General features: G+C 39.4%; 1 protein-coding gene across 1 annotated transcript in view; it reads right to left on the bottom strand.

Annotated features, from left to right (window-relative positions):
• LOC140139191 (ovochymase-like) overlaps nt 1-22,197 on the bottom strand; it is a 37,301-nt gene that overhangs the window by 8,991 nt on the left and 6,113 nt on the right. Inside the window, exons 4-16 of the mRNA XM_072160972.1 lie at nt 18,409-18,607; nt 17,317-17,321; nt 16,569-16,700; nt 15,505-15,620; nt 14,437-14,580; nt 13,799-13,943; nt 13,205-13,276; nt 8,828-9,001; nt 7,879-8,118; nt 7,255-7,373; nt 6,537-6,755; nt 4,244-4,346; nt 3,598-3,821 (exon numbers count right to left, since the gene is read on the bottom strand). Coding sequence (XP_072017073.1) covers nt 3,598-3,821; nt 4,244-4,346; nt 6,537-6,755; nt 7,255-7,373; nt 7,879-8,118; nt 8,828-9,001; nt 13,205-13,276; nt 13,799-13,943; nt 14,437-14,580; nt 15,505-15,620; nt 16,569-16,700; nt 17,317-17,321; nt 18,409-18,607 — 1,892 coding nt within the window. The remainder of the gene's footprint in view (nt 1-3,597; nt 3,822-4,243; nt 4,347-6,536; nt 6,756-7,254; nt 7,374-7,878; nt 8,119-8,827; nt 9,002-13,204; nt 13,277-13,798; nt 13,944-14,436; nt 14,581-15,504; nt 15,621-16,568; nt 16,701-17,316; nt 17,322-18,408; nt 18,608-22,197) is intronic.

Raw genomic sequence — 22,197 nt, forward strand, 5'->3', positions numbered from 1 at the left:
CATTTTTGTGAGCATAGCAAGCAAAAAAATTAGGTTTTTTACGCTTTTTGGTCAAAAAGGTGAAAATTCCACTTTTCACAATATCACCCCCTGAAAAAAGTGCACTTTCTCAAAATCAGCACCTCCAAAAAAATCCTTCGTACTACGGGCCTGAGGGAACTGTGACAAGCCCTCCAAACTAAAGAGCATTACTTCTTGTCATTTATATAAAGCACTTATGTTTTAGAGCTAATAATTCTGTTTGTACTGAATTTATTCCTAAAAATCACGGAATTCACCTTTAATGCCAAATTTTAGTACTTTCTACCACTTTTATGAAAGTACATAAAAGATTCTGAATCAGCACCCCAAAATTGACTAAGAACACTTCTCAAACCTTGTATAGCTCTCTGTGTAGACCCCAGTCCGAAACCCCGTCAGTCCGACACCAGCGCCTTAGACTATCAAGGCTTGATGGTGTCATGATGAAAATTTTAAAATATAATCGCAACTTCATTACTTCAACATACCACGTGACAAGCAAATACAAAAAACGTACCATATTTTGGAATTTTATTTGTTTAAAAACATTAATGTGTGTTAATAGCGCTCAATTGTTGATAACTGCGTGTTTTATATACAGAAATAGGAATGAGGCTATACACGCACAATAGTATAATCGATTTTGATTCACACGTGCGCTACGAACTCGTCGTATACTAAAAGCATAGATTATCAATGTGGCGTGGCCTACCATTTTGCTTGTAGCTTCTTTTATACACGTCCATGTTTTCATCAATTACACAATTAATCCACATTAGACCCATAATTTTATTTCAGGAAATAAAAGATTAGATTACCATAAAAACGAAACAGTTATCATTGGTTGGGTCTAATGTAATTTATACATGGAATTTTCAATGTTTTTTCTATCGCCATTCTCGCTCAATTAAAAAAATATTTTGGCGTATATAAAATTGAAATAAATTTTTCTGCCTCATAAACGACATCAAATGTGTCACAATTGGGTATTTCTAATCGTTATATATGATGTGCAGTTAATATTCATATTTTCTTTTATACAGAGGATGCTTCAGTTTTGACAGGAAAAATATTTTCTTGAAAACCCTCTCACTCGGTTATTTTAAAAGGTAACCACGCTTCCCTAGAATGTGCAATAATTACAATTAAAATTTTTCTTATTCTAACAGCAAGCGTTTCTAAAATGCAGTATGGCGAAATGTGGTGTAGATATTAACAAACCATCTAACCCAATAAGTATGATAGGGCCTATATTGTGACGAGTTTAGTAACTTAATTTAGCATGTGATCCTAGCATCCTTTTTTATGACATTTTTCAGTAGATATCCACGAAAAAAGCTTATTCACAAAATTTCAATCCGATTTTGCGTTTGCGAGTTATGCATGATTATGTGTATTATTCCATAGGCTATGTTGTAATTTCGATCTGGTATACCGGTACCAGAACAAAATTCAAATTTTTCATGTCACGATATTTTTGCTAAATGAATTAATCTGCAAGAAATATTTAGTACATAAACATTATGAAGCCAAAAGTTCCCAAATGGTATAAAAATCTCAACTTTCTTTTTTGAAAAAGTGGGGGATGAGGCTGTGGATCACGAAATGCCCTTTTAACTGCATGTCAAAGCACGTAGCCATTTGACTTAAACTTTTGATTAATACATCCAATTCGGAAATGTACCAAAATTGCATTTCCCCATGCGGAAATACACCAAACATATTGCAGTTCCCCATACGGAAATACACCAAAAATATTGCAGTTCCCCATGCGGGACTGCAAGCGGATGTTGCAGTACTGTATGCGGTACTGCATATACGGTCGGTTGTAATACCTGATTTGAGACCTAGACGTGTTTTTGAGACCAAGATGTGTTTTTGAGACCAAGACGTACTTTTGAGACCCTTTTGGCACTCACGGCGCGGCCGCCGGGGTCAAAAGGGTCAACGCCGAGGAATACTATGGGCGGCCGTGTGTGCCAAAAGGGTGAAAAAACACGTTCATGTCTCAAAAACACGTCTAGATCTCAAATCAGGTATTACAAAGTCAACCGACCGTTTTTTTTTTTTTAGGTATATGTCTCTGAGACCTTTCTCTATTTTTTGAGACCTTTCTCTGTTTTTGAGACCTTTTTCTGTTTGTGAGACCTTTCACTGTTTTTGAGACCTTTTTTGTTTTAGAGACCTTTCTCTGTTTTTGAGACCTTTCTCTGTTTTTGTGACCTTTCTTTGATTATGAGACCTTTCTCTGTTTTTGAGACCTTTCTCTGTATTTGAGACCTTTCTCTGTTTTTGAGACCTTTTTCTGTTTTTGAGATCTTTCTCTGTTTTTGAGACCTTTCTCTGTTTTTGAGACCTTTCCCTGTTTTTGAGACCTTTCTCTGTTTTTGAGACCTTCCTCTGTTTTTGAAACCTTGACGTATTTTTGAGACCATAACGTGTTTTTGAGACCATAACGTGTTTTTGAGCCCATAATGTGTTTTTGAGACCATAACGTGTTTTTGAGACCATAATGTGTTTTTGAGACCATAATGTGTTTTGAGACCATAACGTGTTTTTGAGACCATAACGTGTTTTTGAGACCATAACGTGTTTTTGAGACCATAACGTGTTTTTGAGACCATAATGTGTTTTTGAGACCATAACGTGTTTTTGAGACCATAATGTGTTTTGAGACCATAACGTGTTTTTGAGACCATAACGTGTTTTTGAGACCATAATGTGTTTTTGAGACCATAATGTGTTTTGAGACCATAACGTGTTTTTGAGACCATATTGTGTTTTTGAGACCATAATGTGTTTTTGAGACCATAACGTGTTTTTGAGACCATAACGTGTTTTGAGACCATAACGTGTTTTTGAGACCATAACGTGTTTTTGAGACCATAATGTGTTTTTGAGACCATAACGTGTTTTTGAGACCATAACGTGTTTTGAGACCATAACGTGTTTTTGAGACCATAACGTGTTTTTGAGACCATAACGTGTTTTTGAGACCATAACGTGTTTTTGAGACCATAACGTGTTTTTGAGACCTTTTTCTGTTTCAGTTGAGACCTTTCTCTGTTTTTGAGACCTTTCTCTGTATTTGAGACCTTTCTCTATTTTTGAGACCTTATTGTACTATTGAGACCTTGTTGTGTGTTTGTTTCTGAGACCTTTCTCTGTTTTTTAGACCTTATTATACTTTTGAGACCTTATTGTGTGTTTATTTCTGAGACCTTTATGTGTTTTTGAGACCTTATTATACGTTTGAGACCTTATTGTGTGTTTATTTCTGAGACCTTTGTGTGTTTTTGAGACCTTATTGTACTTTTGAGACCCGTGTGTGATTTTGAGACCCTTTTGGCCCTCATGGCCGCCCATAGTTTTAGGGGCGATATCTGGACCTTGTCTATGGATGCAAGTTCATTTGAGCTCAAGTGAGTTCGAGTCCATCTTAAAAGCAGGGGAATGGGCTTTTCCAGAAATCAGGCTTAGACGCGAAATATATAGATAAGAATCTCGGTCACTACCTGTCGCCACAGCATATACAGTATTATCATCATAAGAATTTACTGATAGCACAATATATACCTTTTCTTCGGGCACAATTTCTGGTTCGCCTAAATCCTGTTGCAAGTTTCCACGTAAGCAGCTAGCTGACAGCATCACCCATTGATCACATATCAGAGCTCCTTCACAGTACACGTTATAAGATTTGTGTTTTATTTGCGCTAACCATGGCCAAGCATGACTATTGGCTTGGGTAGTGTCTTCGGGGATTTCCCAATCACCCGCTATTCCGCATCGTTCGTAATCTAATAGAAATAAAACACAAAATGAACTAAACAAATCAAAAATAATCGCACAGTTCTCATGACTGGGTATATAGGCATACTTGGGCCATGGAGCGGGTAAAATTTCAAAAGTATAGGCTTCCCGACCGTTACGGACCAAGAATTAAAAGCTGAGACACAGCTCTGGGTCCAAAGGACTAAAGTAAAATTACTGACACAAAAGATATTGTTAGGCAACAGAACCAAATTTGTTTCATCTTTGGATCGACCGTCGAATTAATGAGAATTAATGCTAAATTTTTTATTAGTCAATATGCATACTAAGATTAATTGATTAATCAGTCGATTAATTGATTTCATAAATAATAAGGATCAACCAACAAGCATCGATGGTCGATCGAAAGATCGAACTAATTTTTCCCATTGCCTTAAAACAATCCTACCTGTGCGTTTTTCAGCGATGATGTCGGTCACCACATCGAGATCGTCAAAACTATTGATTAAAAACACGTGACTAGTGTAAGGTACTGATGCTACTGTTCTTATCTGTGTGGAAAAAATATATGAAATCTAGTACAACGTACCCAATTTGTAAAAATTTAAGATCAGTAGCTTTGGTCATTTGTTTTATGGAAATCATCCTTCACATCTCATTCTTAAAGTCTACAACTATACGTACAATATTAAGTAAGCATATTACGCCCCGTCAAAGTGAACACTCAAACCGTGTGAAAACGCAGGAGAGTGCTTACATATCGTGGCTCATCCATCAAATGAAACAATAGAAGTTTACGCCTAACTTGCCAGCCTATAGACGAAGCCAACGAGCCAAGTGATGGTCAGAATTCATTCAGCCATTACTGTGTCCCCGCCGCACTAAACTGGTATTGTAGCTGCCTAATTGGGTGAATTAAAGCCGCTTAATATCGATGTTATATTATATTGTGTTGTAATTGTTGATGTTCTACGTATAACACGGGTGATGGAATGCAGTTGAAAATCCCTGCCAAGACCTCATCATTTCACATTTTAGGTGAGATGGACTCGACGGGGACCCATCTATGGCTGCCATTAAGGTGTAGGAATGCGTCAAATTGGATTCGTCTATATTACGCCAAAAAAGGGTTTGTCTCAAAGCTCACGAGCGGTTTGAAACCCAATGCGAAATACGATTTTTTTTTTTAATTCCCGAAAAAAAATCTGATTTTCGCCGAATTTTTCCGGAAAAAACTATTAAAAAAAAAATTTTGAAATAAAAAAAAAATCCGCATTTCTTTTTCTTCAAATTGTGCGACATTTCGGTCAAGTTGTAATTAGCTTTGTTCGGGCCTTTGTTCTTCTTCTCGCGGTGTTTTCTACCAGTGGCGTAACTAGGGTTGGTAGCGCTCGGGGCAAGAAACAATATTGACGCCCCTACCCCCCTACCCCCACCCGCCGCCGGCGGATCCAGAGGGGGGGGGTATGAAAATTTTAAAAAATGGCGCGACGCAGGGGGTGTCTGAGGGGGGATGTCATAATTGAGAAACTTTTGGAAAATGAAGGCCTAATTGAAGCCATGCATATGGTGGACCATTTTGTCACTATTTATTATTGTGTAAAATTTTAGTTTGAAAAAGCCAAAATTTGCGAAAAGACTGCCAAGTTGAAGCCATTCGTGGACAAGTTTTGACTTTTATTGTGTTAATTATTGCATTATATGTACCCATAAAGTTGCGCCACGCAGGGGGGTGTCTGTGGAGGGATGTGCCTCCCTGAGAAGTGAGAAACTTTTAGTTTGAAAAGGCCGAAAAAATATATTCTTCGAAATGACAGGCCAATTGAAGCCACTTTTTTCACTGTTATTGCCTAAATTATTATTAAAAAACATCAAGTGCTGGGCGTGAAATACAGAATCGAAAATGGGCAGTTGTTTATACGCAGGAGGTGTCTAAGGGGGATGTGCCCCCTCAGACGTTTGGAAATTTTGCAAAATGAAGGTCCAATTGAAGCCATTTGGTGCATCATTTTTACATTATATATCATTGCTTTTTAAAACAAAAAAGTGCCTGAACTCACTTTGCAAAATTCTAAATGTTACACTGACATTTTATAGGCCTAAGATTCGCAATTTAAGCATGCATAGATCGATGTTGAAGTTAGCATGGAGTCCGTCCTAATAGGCCTACTGACTTTGGTGACAGATTGTGACGAGCCACGGCATATCGGCGGGCCCGCAGTAATTTTTGCATGCTTTTGGGCGGAGGACCTGCCTTCAAGCAATGCCTAAAATAATCACAGGCCTATATATTATAGGGCCTACTTTGATTGACAGTGCAGTTTATTTAGGCATGGACCTACTCAATTACGTGCAATTTAACCTTTTCCCTTCTCCTTTTCTCTTCTCCTTTTTTCCTCTTTCTCTTCTCTTCACTCCTTTCCTCTTTTTTGGGAGAAGGGGGTGGGGGCGAGCCCCCCGGCCCCCCTGAATCCGCGCCTTAGACGCGGGGTGTATTTTAATAATAAGACATTATGAAATTGCAATCATGCTCATGCATGCCAAAAGGTAGGTTCAATACTTTTTAAGTGAGGCCGATTTGGCGCCCCCTAGCGGTAGCGCCCGGGGCACGCCCCCTCCCCCTCCCCCCTAGTTACGCCACTGTTTTTCTACAGCAAAGTTGCGCGCTGGGGTGAAAATCCAAAATATACCAACCTTATGAATCTCTGAGAAAGTATGAAACAAATTCAAATTCTACGTACCTGATTGCAATCCACATCATTTCCAATACCAACAGCGAATATCTCAAACCCTCTATTCACCCTCAAATCTCTGGCAATAGCAACCGGATCCTCCGTGCTCGCATGTCCGTCTGTGACAATAAACAGTGCCTTTTTGGAGTTACTTCGCATCTGTGGGATAATTGCTGTGACGACTAGTGCCAGGGCTTCTTGCATTGCTGTTCCACCGCCGAGAGTATCCTGGTGTAATATACGTATGAAATGAAAAGGATAAGATTGGAATGAACATTTGAGATCTTTGTGCTGCCCAAAGAAAATATAGGATTTTAGTTTTCTTATAACTGGCCCCTTCCAGTCGTTGATGACGTTTGGCTCGGCTAACTTCAATCAGGCCGGAATTAGCGAAGCCAGGCAACACATCCGCCCTCGCTTTCAGTTTTCAGGCTTTACACGATCGTCCTCGCTTTTAGTTTTCCGCTTCGCTAATTCCAACAGATTGGAGTTAGCCGAGCCAAAACGCAATCAAAGGCTGTTATTTTCAATAACATCAGTACTGATGAACATGTTCAGTAAGGCTGGAAGGGGCCAAAAAAAGAAAACTCTATATAATCATGTTTTTAAGAAGCAGTAAGATCCTAGTGAGCAGTACACTTAAACCATCACGCAAATACATCGTTCAATTAAATACCTCTTTTATTCTTGTAAGTATTAAAATTTGGTCAGAATATGTTATAATTACCGCCAGTTCGTCCAGTTCGCTGAACACTTCCTCTTTAGTGTCGACACCATCATTATAATTGAATTCTATCTTGGATTCATTGGCAAACGATACTACAGCTATCCTTTTTCCTCCATGGTCTAAAAAGAGTGAAGGAAATGTACAAAATTGGGGTCAACAAATCACATGTCTTAGAATGCCCTTTAAACGAGTCGAATTTGATGAGTTTCTATATTTGATCAGAATATCCGAGTCGTTTTGAAGATCAATCTGTTATGTCGCCACTCACGTTACGTTACGATACATTACATTACATTAGGCCTACATTACATTACATTACATTACAATGTATACATTACATTACATTACATTACATTACATTACATTACATTGCATTACATTACATTACATTACATCACATTACATTACATTACATTTCATTACATTAAATCAGCTGACGACGCCGGTAAGTTGAGCCGAAGAAAGCACGCCGGTGAGTACCAAATTTATTAGCATAGAAGTTTTTTTTTTCAAAATTGGTTCCATTACTAATTCTCTTGATAAAAAGAAAATTATAAGTCCTGCTTTAAGCCTATGACAAAAAAAGTAAACAAAATTACGTAGGCTTTATAATAATGTGCTTACTTTCATGATCAACGCCAAATTCTTCAATTAAATTCTTAGTAAAATTCAAGCCTTTCTGAAAGTTCCTTCTTCCAACACTGGAGGATTTATCGAAGGCAAACACCAGATCGAGTCCAACGCTGTTCCCTCTGCCGAGTCGCCCCCTGGCAGATCGTCCCATACTAGAATTGGTGAATAATTCAAATTTGTCAAGGAAATCTCGACGTATATCACCTGCGATGTCAGTTAGAGTCTTGGGAGCTAAAATCAAATCAGAAACGGAACGAATGTGCACTTTTGCAACAGCAGCTACCACCCTGCATGCGTATGGATAAAATAAATGGCTACACTTTGGGTTTAAAGATACACTTTGAAAAAAACCGATGTAGAAATGAGATTATAAACTGGCTAGTATATATACCAGTTGAAGTCCTACCAATGCATGACATATTGGATACCCTAAGGGAAAGTTATCCAATATTTGCAAGATTATCCATGCCTTTAAGGTGAAATACTCCTGTATACGTTCTGGCCTGATGTCTGCCATTTTCATGGGATCAATAATTGTAAGGCTTCAAACCAATATCATAACAATAATAGTGAAAAATAGTCCATCCACAAAATGGTTCAATTTCAATAGGGTCTTCATTTTCAAAAAGTTTCAACTTTTCAAAGAGCACCACCTCCCTCAGACAACCTCCTGTTTCGCAGCCATATTTACACATTCGGTGATCCTTCTCAAGTCAGAATCGCCCCCTTTTGAAATCCGTCCCTGCCCTACACGCCTAATAATAAATCACTTCTTTATTATCATGATTATATCTAGTTTACACTATACCCACCACTCATCCCCACACCACACCACACTACACCCCTTCTCTCAGCACACACCCATCCACAGTAGTATATTATGTAACCCTCGGACCCTCTTTTCGTAAGGTGCCAGAGATGCTTATATGAAAATCCTTACGTTTGCAGACCGGTTGACATCCACTCCATTCTTTACGCTCCATACAAACTCGGGATTCCGAACCTTCAAGTGTATACCCAGAATTGCAGCCAAATGTCACCCTATTGCCTATCTCATATCGGTCACCAATTTTGAAACCGTCTATTGGTATGACGGGTTCTTCGCAGCCGGTTCCTGAAAGTAAAGAAAGGTATTAGCATATATTAACTAAGAACTTGTACCGATAATGAGTGATATAATTATGCGTATGATAACACCATGTATTTAAAATAATGAGTAGCTAATATAATACATGTACAGGACATATTTTCCTTTAATTTTGCTTTCATAGTGCTGTTTGAAACTTAGATGTACATGTTTTTAATCACAATTTTTTAAACAAAGGGTTCAATTACTTCGGTGAATGGTGATATGATATGAAAACTATTGATCCAGGATCTGATATTTTTATCAATACGTGCCATTTTGGTGTTGCGTGACACCATGGACCTATAGCATTTTCTAGCGACTAGTCCCTGTTAGGGAACAACCCAAAAATTCGATGAAGCCCTATAAACGAAAGTCCTTTCGTTAGAAGGCTAACCCCCTCCCCCCTAACGTAAGTGACAAATATCGAAAATTCCAACCCGTATTCATATATAGGGGCCGTCGCTATGGTGCATGGGGTTGTGTAGTGGATGTGACAGGATATTGATCACGTTTTTGGAAGAAACGAATATTGCATTCTATTTTAAAATATTTTTCTTCGTTATCTTTTTTGACACGGAAAAAAACATAGGGCTCCCTGGATTTTCAAATAAAAAAGAATGTGGTATCAAACACAAAACGTTTTCGACATCATTCGCCAAAGGTTAGAAAAGGTTGCCAGAAAACGTTTAAATGTTGGGTTATATAAAGGGTAAAAAACGTTTTCATATTAAACATTTAAAAACATTTTTTGATAACCTCCTGCAAATACTCTAACATAATGTTCTTTACAATAACATTTTGAAAACATTTTAGTAGTTTTGTTGTGTGTTTTCATACATAACGTTTTCATGATCTTTATAATAACCAGGGGGATGAGGTTAAATGTCGTGACCTAGGTCACAATTTATTTGAGAAGAGATGATAATCACTACGACCATTTGCGGAAGTAAAAAGCCACGCCTTACACCGACATCGCCTGGTTAATAATTACTTGGTACAGCAGAGACACTAAAATCAATACCGGGATCGATACACGTGAATGTGCTATGCACGATTTGATATTCAGACGATAAATCTTTGGATACCGGGGTAGAAAATGATGAATAACTCCCATAATTTGTTATTCTAAAGAAGCCATATTTTTTCCTTGCACTTGAATATATGTGTTGAAAGGATATGATAGTCGTTAGCTTGCGTATTGCGAAAGAACCGTGCGTATTGAGCTCAAAAACTGACAAAAATTCTGATTTTATATGTGCCGAACTATAGCGCAGCGTAGGACACTCGTGGAGGCAGTCTAAAAGCAGATGACCTCATGGCGCATACCATGCTCACTCACACAGAGAGAGAGGTCAGTCACCGGGCTATTGTCAATAGCCTTAGTCGGATGTCCCTCAGCCCATTATGCATCTCAAAACTATTAAACAGGTCGGAATAAAATGGCCATGGGTGGCTATGGATTCAACATATACCATGGCGATTTCTGCCATGAAGATATCGGGGCGATGACACTGTGCGCCTTGTGATAGCAAGATGATTAATATCCTGCATATTATGCATCATCAGTTACATGGTAAACTGATTTACTATAGAATAGTTCTAATTCCATAAAAAAATATTTTATCATATTAATTTAATGTGACCAAATGCCGGGAAATAAACTGACCTATGTCAATTCAGTTCGTAGAGATGATAAATACCACTTGTGTGAATCGTGACCTTTTTCAGTCGCAATTCCCAGATATCGAAGTTCCCGACATTTTAATGTTATTAAAACGTTTTTGCCAAAACCAAAACGCCAAAATATAACATCTTTAAAACGTTTTAAAAACGTTTTGTGTTTGCTGGGACAGCTGCTTTAAAAATGAACTTACATGACGTTGCACGTTGCGAGTACTGCACTCCATTTTGATTTGAAATCATTTTGAAGAAACCACTGTAAAATGTCAAATCGTACTTTGGAAAATACTAAAATTTGAAAATGATGTATTAAATCCCTGAAAAATATCAACGTTGACCGATGTTTTAACTACTTTTTTACAAACGTAATCGGACTTTCTGACCCCCTCCCCCACTAACGAAAGGACTTTCGTTTATAGGGCTTCATCGAATTTTTGTGTTGTTCCCTTACAGAAACCCTAAACACTTAGATTTACACTTGGTGATTGGTTGCTTGGTTTGACTTGGCACTTTTACTCAAGAATGAGTTTGTGTGCCAACTAGTCCCTGGATTGTATTTGTTATTTTAAGCACGTGTTCCGTATCCACCACGACTTTCAGTTAGTTCCTTAATTTAACTTTCGGTTGCATTATACACTGTAAATTATAAAGCTGTATAAGGGGGCTGTCATTTTCTTTGGAAGTGGGGGCATGAATATACTGGGGGGGTCATAGAATTTATAGGGGGGTTATAATTTTTTAACACCCAAAACAGGGGAGGTGACAGGGGCGTAGCCAGCTTTTTTGGTCAGGGGGGCAAAATCAAATTTCGGGGGCACAGACAAAAAAATTACAGTTGCATCATACAATACATAGAGACTGTATGTCTTCGAGTTTCCCAAAAAGGCTTTATTGGGACGATGTGCAAAAATATGGTATTACACAATATTTTTGCCCTTTATCAGGATGAAAAGGACGTTATCTGTACAATGTGCGCGCGTAGCGCGCAAAAATTTTGTATTTTACCCTATTTTGACCAATGATCGGGCTGAATTTTGGTAGAAAAAAGGCTCCTTGCCCCTTTTCTTTAACATAACATAACATAACAGAAAACTTCTGGTGCGCTGTTCCTTATGGCAAGCTCGTAGCGCTTACAAAGTAAAAATAAAAACATCTTAAAGGTACACAAAGGTACAAACCTTAAAGTTACATAATACAAGTCATAAAATAACAGATCAACAAAGTAAAAACACATCATGGAAAAAGATAGGTCTCAATTGACTTTTTAAAACTCGCGATGGAAGAGGATTGTCTTATTGTGATGGGAAGTTTATTCCATTCTTTTCCTTTGCCCTCCTGATTTTCTCTTTCATTTTTTTTTTTTTGTCAGAGGGGCACTTTTTCTTTAATTTTTTGTCAGGGAGGCACTCTTCCCCCCTGCTCCCGCTTGCTACGCTACTGGCTGGTGACTCAAAATTTTCTTTCTAATTTAACAATCAAAATGTGTGCACAATCTTTCGTTATATAATGCAAAATTAATGCGCTCTCTGCACGCCTTCTTTACACGCACGACCAAAATTTTAACGCACTCCGCATACTAAAGTTTTGGTGCACTCCTCGCTTTTGATCCGGCAATGAATAATTTGTCTTGAGTCTGTGTAGGCGGAAGAGGGGGTGGGGTCATAAAAATGTTCGACCCAAGATAGGGGGGGGGGTCGTATTTTTTTGCCCGCGATAGGGGGGTTCATAAAAGTGACTCCGGTCACCGACATATTCATGACCCCTGCCGAAGAAAATGACATCCCCCTAATAGTACAATGTTCCTGATCCACATCAATATTATAATGACCACTTAGAAGAATGTTAAAAAATAGAACACAAGAAACCCCATTTATATTCACAACATTAAAACGCTCAAATCCATCACCTTCAAGGGGCCTCCGCCCCTGGACCCCTGCCGGAGCGTTGCCCCTGGACTCCACCAGGGCCTAAAGGTGGCTCCCTGGACTCTACCCTTATACGGCTTCGTTCCACAGCGTTCATGATGAACGCTTTGCGTGTATTTGAACCAGTGTCGTGGCTGATGTGGGGGATTATTGGCCCCTGATAACACAAAGAAAAAAAAAGTAAAAACAAATATTCCTTGTTTTTTAGTGCTGTTAATACGCACACATTCGGTAAAAACCTTGATTTTGGTAGAAAATACTGCGCAAAATTAAACCAATGTGTAGGTGTATCAACTTTTACTTCAAATAGTATAAAACGGACAATTTTCGCTCGCTGCGCGCGCAGATATCTCGCTTTAATTGAGCCGAACTAATACTCACTGTGCGATTGCTTCTTTGCCCCCCCCACCTGAGCTCCCCGAAACTAGTCAGGGTATGCCTATGAATTGAACTTCTTACTATCGGGCCCAGGGCTATTTTGCTGACAGGGCCCTTTTCCTTAAATCCGCCTCTGCACGTGATGAACGTTCTTTTGCATTCGGTCTATGCCTTTTTGACGTCATAGACTGCAACGGTAATTTACCCATAAGCTGCTGTAGCTGTTTTTGTAACTGCAATACACTAGCTTCCAACATACCAATCTTTATTTCTTTATCTGTAAAAAAATATATATATATTGTCAATGAATCATTATTATCATATGCAGCAAATATCATATGCAGCAATATCACTTGAACCTGAACATATATCTATTCATTCTTCCCTCTCATCATAGTAAAGGTCTAAATAATAATAATAAACTCTTGATGTAATATAATAAAATCAAACATCTTGTCAAAAAAAAAGCAGCTAGCATTTTCAACAGGTAACAATGAGGGGTACACGAAGCTGCCGATAACAAGGCACAACGTGAAATTAAAATGGCTAAACAATACTATTTATGCGAACAGGCTTCGTAATCTTCAGGCTATCAATCCACGGAAGTGGCATCACCAAATCAGTACCATGACGGGAAATACAAAATGTGAAGTCAGCATGTACCTGTCCTAGGGGTAGGCGATGATGATCATGTTAACTAATCCAACATTACAAGGTACCACTGTGAATCATCCTAAAATATATAGTAAGATTGGGCATTATTCATCACACCAAGGATCAAAATGCGCTTTTATCTAACCTTCACACGTCTCCATGACGTCATTTATGACGTCATCAATCCATTGTCTAAATCGGTGAACTCTTGTATAAACTCCTGGATACAGAGGATCTGCACAACCATATCCCCAACTGACTAATCCAATAAGGTACCACTGCGAACCATCCTAAGATAGTAAGATTGGGCATTATATTGAAAATCATTACATCTAGGATCGAAATGATACAAGATACCAATTTGATATAAAGACAGGTATACAAAACTCCAACAATAGCGTACAAGATTTCAGTTCACATGCACTTAAATCGTGCAAATATGTTAAAGTTTAATATGTTTAGTCTGGTACGGGTTCTTGTCCATTTTTTTTTTCAAATAACATTGCAGACCAAATATTGTCAAATTCCCTTTTTGAACTAAAAAGTCACTATTATGCAGTTTATTTGTTCTTCGCATGGCTGTACATGGTGTGCTACACATTTTCATTATCCGTTCCCTTAATTGTAATTTGGAAACATATCGTAATAAAATGTGCCAAAGGTTGTAATACGTGCTTCAGTTCAAAAGAAAAGAATGGCCTCCCCCGCCCACGCTACCTTGTGACGTATTCTGTAAGGTCCACTCCAGTCATCTATTATCGGCAAACTTATTTTTTTTCATACCTTAATTGCAAATGGACCTCCACTATCTCCTCTGCACGCATCTCGACCATTGGCTTCAGCACAGAACATAGTACTGGTTATTACGTGGTTGTTATGCGCATGTGCATTGCCACAATCTTCCTGGGCGATTATGGATAGGCGTACCTAAGCAACAGAAAAACAACAATTTACCGAATGGATAATGGATTTACAGTGCAGAAAGCCGTAAACTCACTATGACCAGCTCTCACGAAATGAGCATAAAGTTGGCTCCTACTTTGCTTTTCAAAAATCAATATTTTCTCCACAATGTCTTTTGTTTTCTATTAAATTTTATCATGATTAACGGTCTGTATCTTCTAATAGTGCCCTGACGACTTTATACTCATTTTGTGGGAGCAGGTGATTGTGAGTTGAGTATTTCTGGCTCTCAATCCTCGAAATGTTTGTGATGTTAGAACATGCTGCCTCTGGAGCATGTAGATCATCCCGTGAAACAGCAGCTAGAACGTTTCTTTGCTAAAGCGCTGTGAAAAATACCTGTTAGGTTACCAAAATAGTCAGATCACATACTTTAGTTTTAGCATGTCTGTCTGGTACTTATGATATTTAAAGTAGAACATGATTGGATTGTTTACTTTCTATTACACTAGAGAAAGTTTTGAACGAGAAAACGGACATTTTGGTGAGAAACGGCCAAAATGTAAAGAATTTAAATTTTATTTAAACTCTTTTCGATGAGAAACTTTGTGGTGTGTGTGTCAATCATTATTGTCTTATTAAAACTGGTAATCCCCGCTGACCTCAAAACAAACATTATTTTCTCATCCAAAAGAATGAGAAAATTTAAATTCTTTCCTTTTTGGCCGTTTCTCACCAAAATGTCCGTTTTCTCATCCAAAAATCACGTCTAGTGTTAATAGGGAGTTACACCAGAATAGTGTTAAATTTGACATTAGGCCTACATGGGTTCATTCAATTTCACATAAAATCTGGTGAGCTTTTATTTTACTACGAATCTAGTCAAATTCAACAAGACCATTTTAAGAGTGTACGAAAAAGAATCCTGTCAATTTGTGGATTACATACCCGTTTGAGATCCCTCGAGTAATCTCCCTGGTCCACAATGTCTCCCCATCCTGTTACGAAACCCTTTTTGCCAGCTCTAATCAGTGCTTGCGCCTGTATTTCGTTCGGTAGACACACTGAAAAGGAGGTATATACACATGACGTTAAGAAGATATTTTACTATACCTACGACCCATTAATTTACATTCTTGAGCAGCTAATTAAAACTTCCCTTTTTAACCTTTCAGCCTTATTTCTATCTTGGCATTCCGACCACATTTTGAAAATTTGCCACAAAATTTGTATTATATCGCGAATTCAACAAATCTAAATTACTTGATATCAGAAGGACATTCCTTGTATTCTAAATGCAATTTGGTGTGTCTGATGTGCTCTCACGCCCCACAAAAAAATATAGCCCCTAGTGGCTAGATTTAAGTGGCATTCAGGGGCTTTCTCATAATAGAGCTAAATAGCCCCTAGCTACCGCTTAATCTTAGCCTGACTGGCCGGGCAAAATCACACGACCACCTTTTAATAATTTGGCATAAAGTTTTTATTATATCGCAAATTTCAAAACAAATTATTTGATATTAGAAGGACATTCCTCGTATTCTGAATGCAATTTGGTGTGTCTGATGTACTCTCAGGCCCCACAAAAATACTGTACAAAGGTGGGTGACCGACTCGAAATTATAGCCCTTAGTGGCCAGATTTAAGTGGCATTCAGGGCCTTTCTCATAATTTTACTGGAGCTAAATAGCCGCTAGCTCCCGCTGATTTCCTAGCCTGGTCGAGCCAAAGAACGTAATAAAAATATACAGGAAAACTATTCCATGCTTTGGCTATAGGCGAATCCGACGAGCCACATTCCTACACCTAACTGGCGGCCATACCTGGGGGTCATCCATCCATTTTACGCGACGCCATTCCCCGGGCGCCAGTATCATAGGCGTGCAGCGTTTACCGCTCCCGTGAAGCGGCGCAAGTGCAACGCGCTCCGATGCGCTCCAAGGCGTCTTGGATCGCAATCCAAACGAACAAAGCTGACCATCTCTTGGCTCGTGGGATTCGTCTATACTTACAAGGGGAAATGTACTCTGTGTATGTAACAGGTTGTTTGAGTTTAAGTAAAGCGATGTCCGAGTCATAAGTTGCCTTGTCAAAATCCGGATTGATGATGCCTGTTTTCAGACCAACGATGACCTCCGTTCCGTCTTTAAAAAAAGTGTTGATGTTAGTAAAGAGATGAAAGGTTTACCAACCAATAGTGTACGTTGACGGTAGTGAATAAAATAATTAATGTGTAAAATGGTGCCCGTCCGCGACAGGCTACTGTCATCGGGCGTGCTACTTTCCTAACCAGCTCGTCCGACGGACGCCCTGAAATATTGTCAGCCGGGGACGAGTTTTTCCCGTAAATATACCTGGACAAACCACAGTTAAGTTAATTTTCGCTAATAGAGAATGTGTACGTCGACACTCAACTTGCTCAGAAAGCATCACTATACAGCTAAGGAAACACAACATTACGTCATATATGACCTTTGAGCGCTTGATTATTAAAAAACAGAGGAAATATCTTCACAAATGCGTGTAGTCAAGGGAAGAATTGGTCATCTTTGCATTGTTATTTTACATATATTTTTCTTCAAAATATGGTAAGTAAAACACATTTATGTATAATTTCATACATTTGCTACATAATCGTGTCAACATTTTATAAAGGTATGTAGCCCTTCTTCGGATCAAATCAAATGTTACTATATTGACGGTTTGGCGTCCGAGTTGACAATGCTTAGCCAAATTCGGCAACTTTATATACGGCGTTACCATCACTGAACAATAAACGATATGCTGTGACTTATAATTGAAGACCGAATTAAAAAGACTAGTTTGCGTCTGACGTCAGGGCAAAGGCGCGACGTGATTGGCTGCTGACCTGCGCAGTACTAGTACAGGGAACCCATACCGTAGTAGCTCTGCACAACGGTATGGGATGAAGTGTATACAAAAAGCTAGTGCAACGCAATTGCATGATTTCAATTAGAGTTTGCACTAAAAAATACAAGGCTCCTGTAGCTTAAATCGTTGCATGTTTGTCATAATATAAATTACACAGCTTCTTGTACTTCTTGCCTAAACGTCTATGCTCGAAATTGTGATTATTATAGCACATGATGCACATCGGTGCACCAAAACTGAGATAGCACTTCAGTGCAAATTTAAATAGGGCAGCGCCAATGTCATACCGATAAATGACGTGTCTGTTTATTGCCCGGTTTTTAAAGTTTGCATTGAGAACTAGCGCAGTACATCATTTTTGGTCTGGTCGTCATACTCAAACTAGTCTTTTTAATTCGTTCTACAATTATAGTCAGTCCCATTTCCGTCTTAAAAATATTTTAGACGGGTTCCGCCACGAACATGTTTTCATTGTAGACTAGATAGAGAGTTTAAAGTAATACGCTGGTGAAGTGACGTAATAATCGATTAACTACCATAGCAATAGGTGAAAACAATTTTTGATTATACCGCGCTGCACTAGAACGTTCACGCGCTACCTCTGCATTGAACCATAATTATCATGCTGATCACTCGCACCTGTAAGATTAGTATCTTTGAAAAGAGCGGCATTTTATTCAATACTATGATTGCAGACATACATAGGTAATGAGTGCAACCTGCTTGTAGTGCAGCGCGATATATTCAAAATTGTTTTGACCTATTGCTATGGTAATTAATCCGATTTATTACGTCACTTCGCCAGCGTGTTACCAGATAGCTTGCGACTTCCAAAAGTACGTATCATACGCCAAGGCATCTATTCAAAATCACTCTCATGTGACGGGATTTTGAATAGATACGCGGGCATGTGATACGTACGCTTGGAAATCGCAAACACTCTACTATAGTTCTTCTTACGTGTCCGAGATGTTAAGTCCTCGTGGTGGTGAAAAACAATGAGCTGCAGTTACAATCCATCTGTGGTTTAACAATACCCCACCACAAACAGGTCTTCTTAAATCCTTCGACCACACCATAACCATCCAAGGTGATTGCCCGTGTTCCGATATTTTCCCGCCAACAATTTTACCACGTGCACGAGGATATCCGCATATATCTTTTCATTGAAACAAAATTGGGTACATTATTAAACACGGCCAATTTACTGAGTTACCGCATTTCGTCTCAACTACCACCTAAGGGGCAGATCCACATACGTGATGACCCCTAAAATTGCCCAAAACATAGGAAAGTATGCTTAAACTTTGTACATTTTAATGCCTTATCAGTAGTCTCTGCGCCCCTTGTCAATCTTGGATCCGCCCCTGTTAATTATGGTTTCTGTATTTCAAAATGCCATTGTTTTGTCCAGGGCCGTATCATGAACTGGCTGTCAAAGGGGAAATATTTAGGGATTCAATCATGTTTCACCGTTGTTCATCGCCGTTTAACAACGATACGGCCGCGTCGTCTGCGTGGTTTACTTCGCGAGGGGCTGCCCGAGAAACATGATTAAAGCCCTTTCAACAAGAAAAGAAGCTAAAGATCGTATATTTCATGATTATTTCACAAGGAGTGTCAGTTAATCATTGCCACTCATCTTTACAAAAACATCGATGATTTCTCTGTTGATATCAGCAATAAAACTATGGCCTACAGAATAAAACGGCCCGTAAAACGGCAATGTTTAGCCGCTACCTGAAAAAAAAACCTTGCAAGCTTGCACACGCACAAAAGTTCCAGACAACTTTATGCGCTCTCGCGTAACGCGTAGTCTCGCTCGCGTTCGCGTTCGCGTATACGCTACATTAAAAGTGTGGATTCATCAAGGATTAACTGTAGTTAGGTTAACAAAACGACTGGAGGTCTAAGACTAATTCAATTAGTGTTGACTTGACCGTAGGTCAGGTCAAAGGTCATTCCTTGTTCAGCGAAAAGTTTGTATTATTCATGTTATTATCTCCGTTATTACCCGTCAGTTGTAGGATAAGGCATTACTATAATTATATAAGTTTCTTCACAAAGCTAAACTTTTATTTGTCAGTGTTTTGTGTCACATAACGTAGGTTTAACTCCAGTAAAAGGGAGACACTACTGCAGTGTCGGGGAGCTGAAAATTACCTTTGCCAACACCTGCAACCCCGTTGCAAAGAATCAATATTTAACATGCTGTTTCTGGTGTTGGATTTCCCATTGGGTGCTCCCAGGTGCGGGCTGGTATTTTACCAGAGTGAGGGAATGAGCTCCCTCTGCCTCCCTAGCTCAGTTGCTGAACATGCCAGCTTTAGGGCGGAGGAAACCATCGGGTTCAATGGCCAGTATGTTCAAATGTCTTGGCCATTTGTTTTTGCTACTGTAACGATGTAGACAGTACAGCCAGCGACACAATCATTATGAGATATTGCTCCGTTCTTTCTCCTTCTAGTTACTCATATTATGGTGTTCAGGCATTTGTTAGGTTAGGTTTAATACCAGGTCTTTCAAGAGCACTTGTGAGTTATGTTCCGGCCGGACTTTGTCCTTAAACTGCTGGAGAACAGTGCGGTAAGATCGGGTGCTGTTTTTCTGGTAGGGCTAGTTTAGTTCCAAGGTCCTTTGCCATGAACATCAAAACTCCATCTTCATTTTCTTGAGTATTCTAAGGGGTCAATGATGGTAGTGATTCTCTTCATAATGGAGTAGCCTATCCCAATGGCTCTAAATCTTTATCTTAGGCCAAAGAGCGGAAGAGGAAGATTTACTTCTCAACGGTCATTAGGCTGGTGTTGAACATGTCATCATTGGTCAACCTTCCAACACTGGCCAACATGTTCCAGATCAGGGGCGAACTACTGCATATTGGTAGATCTCGGCTGCTGTGTGTCCAGAAATAAGCTGAAACAGGGCTGATCACCCGTAAAGCTGCTGGGACTGGACCAAAATAATTCCCAGCAAAATTTATGATTACGAAAACTACAAGCAAATCTTTGAAAACACAGAGGGTAGATGAGCGGCAGTCTACTGTTGACTTCATGACGGACCAGCGGGAACTCGGCACACCATCACGAACTGTTGGCCCTGATTATTTTCGCCTGTCTACCTTCAAACCTCCTGTATTATCTACTTATAATGTCCGTACTGTAAATCAACAAGGGAAAATGCATCAGCTATTCATGGGCTGTGCTGATGCAGGTATTGACATTGCCGGAATTCAAGAACATCGTCTCATTACACCAAGCCCAACCGATGAACTTTGGTCAGATGATAGGAACTGGGTTTTATTATTCAGTTCTGCTACCAAGCAAAGGCACGGAGGAGTTGGTCTGGTCATGTCCAAGCACATTCACAGATGTCTTAAGAGTGTTGAAGCTGTTTCCGAAAGGATACTATTTGCAACATTCCATGGCAACCCTCAGCTTAGCATCACTGTTGTATATGCACCCACTGAGTGCGCAACATCTTCTGACAAGGAGGAATTCTATTCATCTCTATCTGACCACCTGGATGGTATGAAAAGGCACAACATCCATCTCATCCTCGGCGATTTTAATGCCAGAATAGGAACAGATAGTCATCTTTCCCATTCTTGGGTCATTGGTCCACATTGCTACCATGATTCAACCAATGACAATGGTGAGCATCTGGTCAACACCTGCCAGGAGTACAATCTCAGACCGGCCCAGATGAGATTCCCGAAACCCAGGAACCGTCTCTGGACTTGGACCCATCCAGCTGAATCAACCCATGCACAGTTAGATCACATACTAATAAACAGCAAGTGGGTAAATTCTCTCCGCAACTGTCGGGCATACAACTCGGTAGAAGTGGACTCCGATCATCGTATTGTGAGCGTCCGTCTAGCTGCCAGTCTGCGAACTAGCAAAGGAAAACCTTGCAGGAGACCAAAATTCAACTGGAAGAAATTGCAAGATCCTGATACAAAGGAGGAATTTCAGCTGGAGCTATCAAACAGATTCCAGGTCTTGAGCATGGATGACACCACACCCATCTCTGATAGGTATGAGACCTTCGAAACAGCCGTTCGTGAAGTTGCTGAGAAAGTTATTGGAAAGCAAGAGCCATGCGGACTACCAAGTTGGGTATCAGATGCAACCATCAGACTTAAACTTGAACTTGAACACCAGCCTTAAAGGGGGTAAACCTATTGGTTTTGGATATGGATTGTCTTTAAAATTACATAATAATATCAAATATCGCCCCCTTTATGCTGCTTTGTGAAAAAACGAGAGCATTTTCAGCGTAAATGTGAATAAATAGCCAAATTTGCAATCCAATACCTTGGTATACGTGAATTGCATTCTGGGCAGGCAAGCAACAACAACAATTCCCGTTCGTATGACGAATGCTGACATGCTGTACAATGCCCGGCCCGTATTGAACGGAAAATATTTGTTGTTTTTTTCGTACCGTTTCAGAAAAAAAGGAAACAAAATATATTTCCCCTTGCAATATGTACATTTCAAATGAATATAAAAAGGTTTGGGTTAAAAATGGAGAGGAAAAAAATCTTCCGATACCGGATTTTGAACCGGGTACCTCACGGGTGAAGCATGATGCGCTAACTAATTGAGCTATTCGGCCCACTACGTCCGACGTGGAAGTTTTATAAATATATACGGCGCACCGTCTCCTCAGCAGTTAGTGTGCTTCGCTTTTTTCACAGAATGTGTATGACGCGAAACCAAAGTAGCTGTTGAGGAGACTCAT

The sequence above is a fragment of the Amphiura filiformis genome, chromosome 18 (assembly GCF_039555335.1).
Source record: "Amphiura filiformis chromosome 18, Afil_fr2py, whole genome shotgun sequence".
NCBI lineage: Eukaryota > Metazoa > Echinodermata > Ophiuroidea > Amphilepidida > Amphiuridae > Amphiura > Amphiura filiformis.